At 51.0% G+C, this 13,829-nt stretch overlaps 1 protein-coding gene across 1 annotated transcript; it reads right to left on the reverse strand.

Moving 5' to 3' along the window:
• Positions 1-11,320: 11,320 nt before the first annotated feature.
• LOC310748113 (uncharacterized protein) lies at positions 11,321-13,416 on the reverse strand. Its single transcript, XM_083583696.1, has 4 exons — positions 13,295-13,416; positions 12,891-13,182; positions 12,772-12,848; positions 11,321-12,247 (listed from the first exon to the last, which is right to left on the reverse strand). Exons 1-3 carry the CDS (start codon positions 13,406-13,408, stop codon positions 12,790-12,792), a joined length of 465 nt encoding a protein of 154 aa, XP_083439822.1. The 5' UTR covers positions 13,409-13,416; the 3' UTR covers positions 11,321-12,247; positions 12,772-12,789.
• Between the last annotated feature and the right edge of the window lie 413 nt (positions 13,417-13,829).

Genomic DNA, 13,829 nt, shown 5'->3' on the forward strand with positions numbered 1-13,829 from the left:
AGGAAGTGGCTGCTTTCCTGCATTCTGCCTCAGGGTCTTACTGCCCACCCTCCTCTGTTTCCTTGCTGTGTTTGCTCAAACGGAACAAAGAGCAGGGAAAGCCCCTCCCCTCCAGGCAAGCAGAGGGGAAAGCCTGTCTCTGTGCTCCGGTGCTGCTGAAAACATGCAGGAGGGAGAGAGAGAGAGAGAGAGAGAGAGAGAGAGAGAGAGAGCTGGCTGGCTTGGGTGGGTAGGTGAGGGAAAACTTTTGCCTTCCTTTCCTCCCTCCCGTTATACCCCTCTCCTGCATTCTTAGCCAGCTGCTTCTCTGCACACCCCTCTCGTGCTCCTTGTCCATTCTGTATTTTTCCTTCCTTCCCCACTTAAAATGTGGTTAAAAAGCATGGATCCACATGGATCCTCAGGATCTTTGCATTGGGTCACCCCAAATTCACCATCAGATCACATAGCATGTCCATGGCTACAGCCTGCCCCCCAAAAATCACACACGCACTGTTGCCTGGGGCTGCAATGGTGCAAAAACGTGGTTACAAAGCATGGATCCACATGGATCCTCAGGATCTTTGCATTGGGTCACCCCAAATTCACCATCAGATCACATAGCATGTCCATGGCTACAGCCTGCCCCCCAAAAATCACACACGCACTGTTGCCTGGGGCTGCAATGGTGCAAAAACGTGGTTACAAAGCATGGATCCACATGGATCCTCAGGATCTTTGCATTGGGTCACCCCAAATTCACCATCAGATCACATAGCATGTCCATGGCTACAGCCTGCCCCCCAAAAATCACACACGCACTGTTGCCTGGGGCTGCAATGGTGCAAAAACGTGGTTACAAAGCATGGATCCACATGGATCCTCAGGATCTTTGCATTGGGTCACCCCAAATTCACCATCAGATCACATAGCATGTCCATGGCTACAGCCTGCCCCCCAAAAATCACACACGCACTGTTGCCTGGGGCTGCAATGGTGCAAAAATGTGGTTAAAAAGCATGGATCCACATGGATCCTCAGGATCTTTGCATTGGGTCACCCCAAATTCACCATCAGATCACATAGCATGTCCATGGCTACAGCCTGCCCCCCAAAAATCACACACGCACTGTTGCCTGGGGCTGCAATGGTGCAAAAATGTGGTTAAAAAGCATGGATCCACATGGATCCTCAGGATCTTTGCATTGGGTCACCCCAAATTCACCATCAGATCACATAGCATGTCCATGGCTACAGCCTGCCCCCCCCCCAAATCACGCACCCACTGTTGCCTGGGGCTGCAATGGTGCAAAAACGTGGTTACAAAACATGGATCCTCAGGATCTTTGCATTGGGTCACCCCAAATTCACCATCAGAGCACATAGCATGTCCATGGCTACAGCCTGCCCCCCCCAAAATCACACACCCACTGTTGCCTGGGGCTGCAATGGTGCAAAAACGTGGTTACAAAGCATGGATCCACAGGGATTCTCAGGATTTTTGCATTGGGTCACCCCAAATTCACCATCAGATCACATGTCTGTGGCCACAGCATGAAGCACAAAAATGATACATCCACTGTTTCATTCAGAATGTTTTTTCCCTTGTTTTCCTCCTCTAAAAACGATGTGCGTGTTATGGTCAGGTGCGTGTTATCGAGCGAAAAATACAGTACTTTAATTGAGATTCCTGCATCTCAGGGAGTTGGACAAGATGTCCCTCAGGGTCCCTTCGAACTGTACAATTCTATAATTCTATTTTTGAAGAAGTGCCCATCTTTAAGAGCTGACAGAATGCCAACAAAGGTCCGTATAGTTAAAGCTATGGTTCTCCCAGTAGTGATGTATGGAAGTGAGAGCTGGACCATAAAGAAGGCTGATCACCGAAGAATTGATGCTTTTGAATTCTGGTGCTGGAGGAGACTCTTGAGAGTCCCATGGACTGCAAGAAGATCAAACCTACCCATTCTGAAGGAAATCAGCCCTGAGTGCTCACTGGAAGGACAGATCCTGAAGCTGAGGCTCCAATACTTTGGTCACCTCATGAGAAGACTCCCTGGAAAAGACCCTGATGTTGGGGAAGATGGAGGGCACAAGGAGAAGGGGACGACAGAGGACGAGATGGTTGGACAGTGTTCTCGAAGCTACCAACTTGAGTTTGACCAAACTGCGGGAGGCTGTGGAAGACAGAAGTGCCTGGCGTGCTCTGGTCCATGGGGTCACAAAGAGTCAGACATGACTAAACAACTAAACAACAACAACATGAAAAAAAAGGCATCCGGTCATCATCAAGGACTATTAACAAGCAATTTCCCTAGCAAAAGGAATGTCTGAACATAGCTCGGTAATGTATTGCTGCAAATGCTAGCCTTTGTCAGGCAAAATAATGTTAATCGCCAGTTGATGGCTTCTTAATTGAGCTAGGGAAGAGAAAATAGTTCAGAATTTCTCCAGAATGTTCTTAATGGGGGAATCTGTCAGAGACCAGAGAAACAGACTCATTCCCTGCCCCCTCTCTAGCTGAGATGGGTCCCTGGGGCAGAAGGCGGGGCACTGAGAGGGAGAAGCTGCAGAGAAATTCAGAATGAACAGGGAGGGAAGGGGAGTGGCCAGGGGTGAACGAAGGCATTGTGACACGGGGGGAAGGGTGTTGCTACGTGGGGCGCATGTGCGGCGTTGCTACGTACGAAGCATGCACCATACCTAGCAATGGTGCATATGCGCTGTACATAGCGGTTTGCCGGTGGCGCCGCTCCAGCACCATACGGACGGTGGTGGGATCCCTCCATCACCGCTACAGCCATGAATGGAGGATCTGTGAGGAGAACCTGAGCTTACAGGCTTAAACAGCTCAGAGTGTACGCCCTGCCTACAAGTTGGGAGGGGGGAGATTATGCGTCATTATGCGTCATTTCCGAGAGTCTCCAGCCTTTGTTCTTTCTCTCTCTACTTTCGCTTTTGAGTAGAGCGGACGTGTTTTCACGATGCTGTTCGCTGTGATAGACAATGGATAGTCTGCTGTAAATAAAAACTGCTTCTAGCTGCTAAGATCCTGAGTGGATTTTATTTAAGCACACTGAAGAACACATTGGAGTTTGCAGCTTTCTCTGGCCGCTGCTTATCTCTGCGTTTGCTCAGAGCCTTTGGAATGTGGCCTTTGAAGTCCGGAGGCCTAGCAGAACTGCGCAGCCGAAGCGGGCTGGACGCCAAGGCTTATCTGAGCAATTAACATTCTTCAGGATCCTCTACATGTGGCTGTAGCGGCGACAGAGGGATCCCACCGCCATCCATATGGTGCCAGCGGCAAACCGCTATGTACAGCGCATGTGCAGCAGCATTACATACAGCGCATGTGTGTGATGCTGCACATGCGCTGTACATAATGGTTTGCCGCTGGCGCCAGTATCCTTTGCCTGCAGGGGATCTTCCACATGAGGCTGCGCCAGGGCAATGGCGGCTCGTGCCGCTGCAAACCCCCACAGGGTGCCTTATTGTCACCCCCCCCAGACATGGCACCCAGGGCACACGGCCCTGCCCCACCCCCATTGCGATGCCACTGGGCGTGGCACAGAGTGAGCTGAGTGCATTCAGGTGTTCTCTGATGTGTGGCAGATTGGCTCCCTGTAGGAACACAAGCATTTCATTTCCACTTATACTCAACTACTATATTTCTAATTTTTTCCCCTATGATGGTGGCCCTTTGCCTGTCTTCCAAGTGACTTGGACTCTGGTCTTGAGTTGCTGTGGCTTAATGCCACGCCTATTGAGTTTGAGTGGCGCATACCTTATTGGCCTGAATATAAGCCTCACTTCGCCCCCCAAAAAAATTCTGACCGTGAAAAATTAAAGTGCGGCTTAAATTCACCACCTTACAAAAATTGGCTTTCACGATATCGCTGCTGAAACAGACATACGGTAAAATGGAACAGGTGTGAGTGCCTGGGGAATTTTAAGGAAGCGGCTTACATTCTCTCCTTCCTGTTAAAACCCATCCAAGATCCCGAAACTTTGGGAAATTCTCCTTAAAATGATCTGCAACATGTTTAGGAGCAATGAGTCTGTAAGTTGACATTTAATGGCCATGCAGTAAAACTCTCGTACAACAGCTTTTTCTATTCTACGAAGCTTTATTGTACAGCAGCAAAACAACATGATAGCCAGGAGAAAGCAAAGGCATCATGCTTTTCCTGTTGCAGCCAAAACTGAAAGTAAAAGTGTTCACATAACAAAGCACAATACCTGTGACAGGACGTCATTTCCCTTGAGCTGTTAACCCTGTAAGGTCTGGGTATCCTCACATATTGTTCAACCCTGTAACCAACCAGATATTCACAACAGAAAATATCATCTGGGGACCACAGCTGAGGACCTGCCAAGCTGTCAACATCTGTGGACAAGTCAAGCCACGGAGCCAAGTCACATGCACCAGTGATGGGTGACGCTAATAATAATAATAATAATAATAATAATAATAATAATAATTTGACCAAACTGCGGGAGGCAGTAGAAGACAGGAGTGCCTGGTGTGCTCTGGTCCATGGGGTCATGAAGAGTCGGACATGACTAAATGACAAAACATAAGCAACAACAACATGCCACTCATCTCCTCTGGGCTTCAGAGTTCCTCCTACCTTCAGAGTTGCTTCTGGGATGAGGCCACCGTGGATCAGGCCAGAGGGTGCTGTTGGGGTGTGTGGTTGTGCCTCCCCTGATTCTGCATCTTGCTCCCCTGCCCCTTCATTTAGCTGCTTGATGGTAGATTTGGGAGGGATCCCAAGGAGAGAGTCAGAACTTACAGGGTTAAGAAGTTCTGAGTGACGTCTCACATTCTGAGGCGTGGTTAGAATACTGAGGGGAGTATTCTACTCTGTCGCTCTCAGTCTGTGTTGCTCCGTTGCGGGAGAGGAGCAGAAATGAGTGCTGTGTCACCAGGAGAGTTACGATCTGTTGTTTTTCTACGAGAATAAAGCTATTTGTAAGATAAGGAAGAAAGCGTGCATTAAGCCTGATTTGTTACGCACACACGGCAACAGCTTCTGTTTCAACGCTGCGTATTCACTCTGCTGAAGCTGTGAGGAGCCCTTGGGAGCAGAGCAGCGCAGGGGAAGCGTGTGGACTCCGGGGGCAAGCAAAGCTTCTAATCAATCATCCCATAGGTTATGGAGTTGTCAGCAAACGCTGTGAAGCAAGCTGCGTTCGTGCCGGTGTGTGCTGCAGCCAGCTGAAGAGATGCTGGAGAAAAGCTGAAGCCAGCTGGGAGCTGTGCCTATCTTAAGGCAGGGAGCTCGCTGGGAAGGTCTGCGCTGGAACCGGGTGCGAGAGAAGCTACTACTGTTCGTAAGTAAGCTGGGCCCCGGGGGAGAAGATGGCAGACAGCCATGAATCGTACTCAGTCCCTTTTGAAAAGTTGGACGGCAAGAACTGGGAGGAGTGGAGTAGGAAGCTGAAGGCCTGGCTGGTAGCCAAGGGTTTGTGGGACGCGGTCCAACAGCTTCCATTACCCCAACCAGCAGCCGGAGCTGCGGCAGCAGATATTGCAAACGCACACGCGTCGCAGAGAAAGAATCAAAAGGCCCTGGGAGCTATAGTGCTCAGCCTGGAGGGGTCGCAACTGCCATTGGTTGAAGGGCTTGAGACTGCTTATGAGGCCTACCGTGCACTGGAACGAGTGCACCACAGAACAACAGCTGGGGCAAAGATACACACCACCAGACGCTTGTTTGAGATGAAGCTGCGTCCTGGGGATGGCATCAGGAAGCATGTAACCGAGATGCTTTCTGTGTTCAATCAGCTGAGATTGCTGCAAGTGAACTTTTCGGAGGAGCTGAAAGTTTATATCTTGCTCAGCTCTCTGGACAAGAGTTACGACAATCTGTGTCTAACTCTGGAGTTGATGGATCCGCAACAGCTGATGCTGGAGTATGTGACAGGCCGTTTGGGGGATGAAGAAGAACGGCGTATCAGAGAGGGCAAAGCTGGCTCAGGCGGCTCCTCAGGTTGCAGAGGGGCCAGACCAGCAGAGTGCTCCGTTCAGGCGTTTTCCGTTCGCCGTTGCTTTGTTTGCAATTCCCCTGACCATCTGCGCCGCTGCTGCCCACAGAGAGCAAGGGAGACAGGGCAGGATGTTTCCAAGGTCGCTTCCCATGGGAACCAGCCAGGTTTCCATGGCAACCAGTCCGGCAGAGGAGGCAGGCGTGGGAAGACGCAGAAACGGCCAGAGGGGGAAGACGAAGTTTATCATCTATCTGCTTCAATGGCAGTGTTAGAGGACACCTGCAAAGGCCCCAAGGACGGGGGCAGCGGGAAGTCTGTTGCTAAGGCAACGAAGGACAGCTCCAGTGAGGACAGAGTGCTGCGTTGGGTTGTAGACTCTGCCGCAAACAAACATCTCGTGACTGAGACACCTGGTGTCAAGATAAGGAACTGCAGAGCTGTTTCAGCTGGGAAATCAGTGTGTTTTGCTGATGGGTCACAGAGACGTGTAACCAATGTGGGAAATGTGTTCGTTTCTGTTTTACAGGCGCAGCTGGAAGTCTACGTGTCGCCAGGGATAAAACATTGTCTTTTATCTGTACCTTGTCTCTTACAGGAGGGGTATATGGTTTGTTTTGAGAAGAATGTCTGTACAATTTCCAGAGGGGGGGAGCAGCTAGTACGTGTTGAGAGAAATCAGAACAACCTCTTTGTTCTGGAAACATCTCTGGAGGGTGAGGGGAATGCTGGCAAGGCCACCATTCACACTCATGTTTCATGTGCTTGCGTGTGGCACAAGAGAATGTCACATGGCCCCTGTGAAGACATTCAGATGTTATCAGAGTGCACCAAAGGGTGCAAGGTAAGAGAATGTGGTGAACTTCTAAATTGCAGGGCTTGCAGGAAAGCCAAGAATAAGGGATACAGTTATCCCAGGGTGGAGAGAGTAACCACAAAGCCTTTTGAGCTTGTGCACGCAGACCTTTTTGGTCGTATGCCTCAGCCAAGTCTGGGCAAGGCCAGGTTTCTGCTGACGCTGACAGATGATTTTACGCAGAACGCATGGGCGTTCACGCTGAGAACGAAGGAGGACGCAACGCAACTGATCAAGGATTGGGTTGCAGAGGTGGAACTAAGGTTCTCCACCAAGGTGCAAGGGTTCAAGTGTGACCGAGGTTCAGAGGTCACTGGGTCTGCTCTAAAGAGGTTCTTTCGCCAGAGGGGGATACGTCACAAGGTGACTTCTCCTCAGGAGAGTGGCGTGGCAGAGCTGAGAAGTAAAGCTCTGGTTCAAGCATCAGAGATTCTACAGTGTGACTCTGGTTTGCCTCAAAGTTTTTGGGGGGAGGCGGTAAAGACGGCCAATTTCACGATGAACAGGTGCTACAATTCAGTGGTAGGTGACACCCCGTATTTCTTGCTCAACGGACAGAGACCGCAGGTGCATTTCTTCCGTTCGTTTGGTTGCAGAGCCTTGGTGCCTGTACCAAAGTTTCAGCAGCAAGAGGGTGGCCCAAGGTACCAGGAAATGATCTTCTGTGGGTATGAACCTGCGACAAAGGGGTGGAGATTTGCATGGCCAGAAGGTGATCAGACCAAGCTTCTGATCAGTAAACATGCTGAATTCTATGAACAGGATAGTAGGGCGAGGCGCAAAGCGAGCCCTGACGTTCACTCAGATTGTCTGTCTGAATCTGAGGAGGAGGGAGAGCCAATTGATGGAGACCAGATCTATGATCAGGGTCAGCACCAGGGTAGGGCGTCTCCACAGGTTGTTAAAAGAGTGTCCAAGAGTGAGCCCTCATCTCCTGTTAGCATAAAGGAGAAAGCTCACAGACAGTTCAAGTCAGAGGGGGAGTCGTCTGATGAAGAAGACGCACTTGCTGGCCCCAGTGGGTCAGAAGAAGCACCCCAGTTTGTGCCCAGGCGGTCATCTCGGGCAACAAAGGGAATTCCACCTAAGAGGTTTCAAGTCACAAATGCGTGGGTTGGTCTCGCACAGTGCGAACCTGAGATTTGTGAGGAGGTTCAACAGGTGCCTGATAATGATGCCAGGAAGGAGCGAAAGGCAGTGGAGAAAGTGTTGAACACTCAGAGGTCCTCTCAGAATGTGATACGAGAGGGGGTATGGAGAGAGTCAGAACTTACAGGGTTAAGAAGTTCTGAGTGACGTCTCACATTCTGAGGCGTGGTTAGAATACTGAGGGGAGTATTCTACTCTGTCGCTCTCAGTCTGTGTTGCTCCGTTGCGGGAGAGGAGCAGAAATGAGTGCTGTGTCACCAGGAGAGTTACGATCTGTTGTTTTTCTACGAGAATAAAGCTATTTGTAAGATAAGGAAGAAAGCGTGCGTTAAGCCTGATTTGTTACGCACACACGGCAACAGCTTCTGTTTCAACGCTGCGTATTCACTCTGCTGAAGCTGTGAGGAGCCCTTGGGAGCAGAGCAGCGCAGGGGAAGCGTGTGGACTCCGGGGGCAAGCAAAGCTTCTAATCAATCATCCCATAATCTAGTCCAACCCCTAACAATGCCAGGATCCTGCCCACTGCCAGCCCTGGCTGGGCTCCAAACTCCGACCCTCTTCTTACCAGCCAGATGCACAGACCCCTTGAAATTCTGCCTGGGCTGGGGAAAGGCGAGAGAGAAACGTTTTTCTCTCTGTCCCTCAGGACATGGATATGAGAGCCACACCATGCAGCCCTTTCAATATCTCAAGGGTCGTCACAGGGAGGAAGGAGGAAGCTTGTTTTCTCCTGCTCCAGAGGCCCTCAGGATCTGAAGCCATGGATTCAAGTTACAAGAAAGGAGATTCTGACTCAACCTCAGGAAGAACTTTCTGACAGCAAGAGCTGCTTGACAGTGGGAAGAAATCCCTCAGGAGGCAGTAGACTCTCCTTCCTTTGAGGTTTTTGAGCAGTGATGGGATGGCCATCTGCCATGGATGCTTGAGCTGAGATTCCTGCATTGCAGGGGGTTGGTCTAGATGACCCTTGGGACCCCTCCCAACTCTACAATTCTATGATCCTATGATTAAAAGTGCATCCAATGAGCATTTAAAGCACATGACGTCCCCCCAATGATCCTGGTCATTGTAGCTTCCCTCTCACAGACCTACAATTCCCAGAACCCCTGACAAACTACAATTCCCAGAATCGTTTGGGGAAAGACACCTGCTTTTTAGAACAGGCAGGAGAACCGGCAGCTCACTTCCCCCAATTTCCTAGGAAGCAGCAGAGGAAAGATTAAGTGCTTCTGATAGGATGACTTGACAGAGCAGGACGTATAAAATATTGCTTCCAAAGTCGGGTGTCTCCCCCCTCTCTGCCTAGTGGGCAGTGGGGGCAACAGCCCAAGGGGCTCCAAACTCTCCCCTTTGGAGAACTGAGACATGGCAGACACTGTCATGGCTTTAAGAAAAAGTAGAGTCATTTCCAAAGAGACTTGTCCTTCAAGAACAGGGCAGCCACCCTTCCCAACTTGGATTCCACTCTCTCCTCCCCCTCCTCCTCCTCCTCCTCCTCCTCCTTCCCTCACCCCTTGCTCAAAGCCTCTCTTTTCCTGCCCCCTAAGCCCCCACTCATCCCGGCCCCCTTCCAGATCCCCCGTCTCTGTTCACACCACAGGGCAAGGGAGAAGGACTTCTCTTGCATTTCCAGTTAGTCTCTCAGGGGCCTTGAATTGTTTCTTAATGGCCCTTGCAACTTGTATTTCTCCCTTCAAAACCCAAATAATCCCAAATCCGACCATTTATCAATTTCCAGGGTTTAGTGGGTATCCTCCCTAAATCTATATTTTAAAAAATGTGTAATAAGATAACTGAGGTGATGATATTAGAATTCCCAAGGGAATGTCAAGCAGGGAGGGAGGGGGGAAGAGAGAGAGTGGAATTCTGGGGGAGAGAAGATTGGAGGAGGCTTTGAATGCGAATTTGAATGTTGGAGGGAGGCAGTTGAGAGTCGGTTGAGAGCGGTGGGCTCTAGAAGGGGGCACTTGGTGGGGGACCTGAAGCTGGGCAGGTCAGCTATTCAGCTTAGGATCAATAGTCCAGTCGCCATTGCCCGGGGCATGTGGCCGTTCCCTGACAAGAGAATAGGGGCTTTGCCAGCTGCCCAGGAACAGAATAACCTCAATTTAGGAGGGCCACGGAGCTAAGGCTTGGCTTGTTTTCCTAATGCCCAGATGTCTCACCCTACCCCCTCCAGTTACCTGGAAAGCAGCTTTACAGACCTGGGCTATGCCTGATTATCATGTTCCCAAGCAACTTAAAAATGTAATGCTGGTGGTCAATGAAAGAAGTTTAAAGACTCTCTCAAGGCAAATCTAAAAGAAATGTAGTAGAAACAATTGGGAAAAGCTGGCTTGCGAGCGCTCCAATTGGAGAACAGCCTTTTTTTAAAAAAAAAAAATTATTAACAGACCAATCAAATCAAATCTCATTAATTCAAAATTACAAAGGTGTCATGGACTTTGAACTCAGGACGAAAGGGATGAATTGGAGAACAGCCTTTACTGAAGGTGTCGTGGACTTTGAAGACGCTCGAACTCAGGACGAAAGAGAGAAACGAGCTGAAAGGAAGGCACGTTCGGCAAATCCTCACCATGAATGACTCCTGCCAGGAAACCTCCAGGAAACTGTGGAAGGACATGAGGACCCAGAAATGGCCTCCACAGTCTGTTATGGACTCACTGTTAAGATCGTGTTCATGGAAGACAATCTTACTTGGCTACGTGTGAGTGCCAGAGAAAAAGATGAGAGAAATTGGGGGACTATGGCCTTTTTTATGGACATGGACTTAATGGAAATTCCTCACGGGAAGACGCCTTGCCTGTCCATGCTCCCCCAATGTCCGGTTGGTCCATCACTTCCTCCATTTTGCTCCCCCAAAGCCGGCACCCACCCAGCAGGTGGAGGTGCACCTTGGGGAGGGGGATAGTGTCATGGGGCAGGAGTCAGTTTCACCTGCTGAACAGCAGCCTGAAGGGGGAGAAGGGGGAGTGACTTCACCTGCAGCTTCAAGGACTCTAAGGAGAAAGCGCTGATGAGAACCAGCTGGCTTCAGCCTTCTTCAGCAGAGCTCCTAGTTGCAGTCAGAGAAGGCAGAGAAGGAAAGAAAACTGCTTGTTAGTTTTACTTTTAAACAATCTTTATCACATTATATTATTTAATTGTTGGCATATCAAAAGCAACCAGTTCCTCCAAGTTCTTTATTGTGCTTTAACCTATGCCAGTGATGCCGTTCTCCTTTTGTCAGGGACTGGCACATTCAGACAGCAAGCGTGGCATCCCAGAAGACATGCAAGGCACTGAGAAGCATGGATTCCTCCAGCGACCTGGAAGGAGTTTACAATCCAGAAAGACAAGACAGAGTTTTGCTCTGTGTCCATCATCTTGTCTTCTGGCAATGTAGACCATTCTTTTGAAACGTGGCCCTGTGGAGGAAGAAGGACTTGGTATCCTCCTGGCAGAGGTGGGGAATGGATGCCCAATGCCCCTGCCCTGACATTGCTCCCCAAGAAAGCTTGGCCCACCCACTTCAAGATGAGACCATCTCCTTTCTGCTCTCATGCAGGAACGTTCTTCTCCCATTCTCTGTTGACACTCAACTTGGAGGGTGTTCTCCCAGTCCCATGCAAATCTTTCTTTCCTCTTTCCTGTTCTTTTTATGGGAGGCTTTGGCAGCAGACACAGCGGTGCAGACAGAGGATCCTGGAAGAAAGAAGGTATCTGAAGCAGCAGAGAAATCGACGCTAAGGGCTGCTTTGAGGGAAGAATCGCTGGACATGTGAATGGGCTGTCACAGGCACCAAAAGAGCATCTCTGACTGCATGGCTTTAAAAGAGGATGAGGCGACTTAATGGAGGAGAGGGTGGTTAAAGGCTACCAGTCGTGATGGAAATACTTCAGGATAGCCTTTGGAGTGACATTTCCTCCTACCTGATCTTATAAGCTCCTCCCACTTGGCCTCCGTATGGGTGTCTGGGCTCCGTCCCAGCTGGCCTAGCACAGAAGCAGCAGCCAAAGTCTCTTCCCTCTCAGAAATAACTCTAGATGCGGTTTTAAATGGAGGAAACTTTGGCTGCCGCTTCTGCGCCAAACCGAGCCGGGAAGGAGCCATGTCCATACGGAGAAGGGGCAGTGGGGACGCGCCACAAGGGACGTCAGCCAGGAACCACTGGGATGTTGTGTGGTTCTTCCTCCCAGGAGCCGGAGCTGGAGCCTCATCCCTGGAGGCGTGACCCTGTTTTATTTGTGGGGGGCTTTCAGCAGCAACCACAGCAGTGCACAAGCGAGATCCTGCAAGAAAGAAGGAATCTTTGAGGCAGGGGAGACCTGGATGCTACGCGCTGCTTCGAGGGAAGAATCCCTGGACATGTGAATGGTCTGTCACAGACCGAACGCTAGGGATGGTGCTTCAAAAAGCCGTTGCAGGAAGTCCCAGGTGGGCAGAGGGCTCTTGGGCTCGAATCCTGTTTGTGGCCAGCGACATACCGAAAGGGGGCAGGGGGTGGGCCGCCCAGGGTGCCATCCTGAACAGGGGTGACATTTCGGCACCCCTTCCCCAAATGTAACCCCCAAACCTGCAAATCGCGAGTGGCAAAGCATAGATCAGATAAAGCAATAAAATCATGCCTAGCCAGTGCACCGCTCAGGAGAATCACACTTAGGCAGGGTTCTCTGTGGAAAGACAGTCCTTTAAATTGCTCGTGGGCGAAGGACATGCCCTTTGCACAGGCTCAGAGGGCCCCTGGTGAGTTTTGGATCCTGCAGGCCCTTCTAGTGTGTTTCCTAAGGCCCCCCTCCTCCCCCCATCCCATTACCTCAGGGGCGAGAGGCCGTCATCTGGGCTCCAGTCCCTCCCGGAATGCGGCGGTTCCACGGCTGAACTTTTCCCTCGCTGCAAAGGAAACAGAGACATCAGCAGGCACCTTCCTCCTACCTGATCTTATCAGGGCTCCCCACTTCTCCTCCGTACAGGCGTCCGACCGGCCTAGCACAGAAGCAGCAGCCAAAGTCTCCTCCCTCTCAGAAATCACCCGAGAAGCTGTTTTAATGGGAGGAAACTTTGGCTGCTGCTTCGGTGCCAAACCAGGGCCTGATGGAGCCATGCCCGTACAGAGAAGGGGCAGTGGGGACGCGCCGCGAGGGACGTCAGCCGGGAACCGCCGGGATGTTGTTCGGTTCTTCATCCCGGGAGCCAGAGCTGGAGCCTCATCCCTGGAGGCATGGCCCTGTGGAGGAAGAGGGACATCACATGAGAATGGAAGCCACAGGTGGGAGACTGTTTCTAGGACTCCCAAAACATATTTCACAAGGATCCCTTCGTTCCCTCTGCCCTTGTACCTGATGTTTGCCACGTCTCTCCAGGGATTTGGCTAGAACAAAATACGCATTGGGGAAAGGCTCCCACACTGCAAAGAAAACAGAAACATGAGCAGGCGCCTGGCTCCCTGCCATGCTAGCAGCAGTCTGGCGCATGAGGGTGGGGTACACGGGAAGGGGCGTTTCCTCCTACCTGATCTTAGAAGGGCTCTTCTCTTCCACGGCCGTCACCCCTTTGTCCATTTGGGCCCTGCGGTACAGTAGCCTCTTAGGACCTGGGAGACAGAAAGGAAAATACACGTCCCCACTGGCTGCCAATGATTGCTGCTCCTGCCTGGGCGCCTGACCCCTGGCTTGGAAGGAGGGGGGCGAGGGGGTGGTGCAAGACCGGCCTGCAACACCCCAACCCAGCCCTGGTTCACGCAGGTTGGGGCCACAACCTTCCTGCACATGTGGAGAATGGGTTCCCCATGGAATTAACATACCACAATTTCCAAAGTTTGGTTCATTCTTTGTGCCACAGCAGCCTCCTTCTAGCCCCGGCCCCATAGCAGCC

Source organism: Podarcis filfolensis, assembly GCF_964270895.1.
Source record: "Podarcis filfolensis genome assembly, chromosome: 13".
Classification (NCBI taxonomy): domain Eukaryota; kingdom Metazoa; phylum Chordata; class Lepidosauria; order Squamata; family Lacertidae; genus Podarcis; species Podarcis filfolensis.

Coding starts and splice junctions, on each gene's coding strand:
- LOC310748113 (XM_083583696.1), bottom strand. CDS start 13,408: ATGGCAGGGAGCCAGGCGCCTGCTCATGTTTCTGTTTTCTTTGCAGTG. Junction 13,183..13,294: donor AGAGACGTGGCAAACATCAG/GTACAAGGGCAG, acceptor CTTCCTCCACAG/GGCCATGCCTCCAGGGATGA. Junction 12,849..12,890: donor GGGAGCCCTGATAAGATCAG/GTAGGAGGAAGG, acceptor TTTCCTTTGCAG/CGAGGGAAAAGTTCAGCCGT.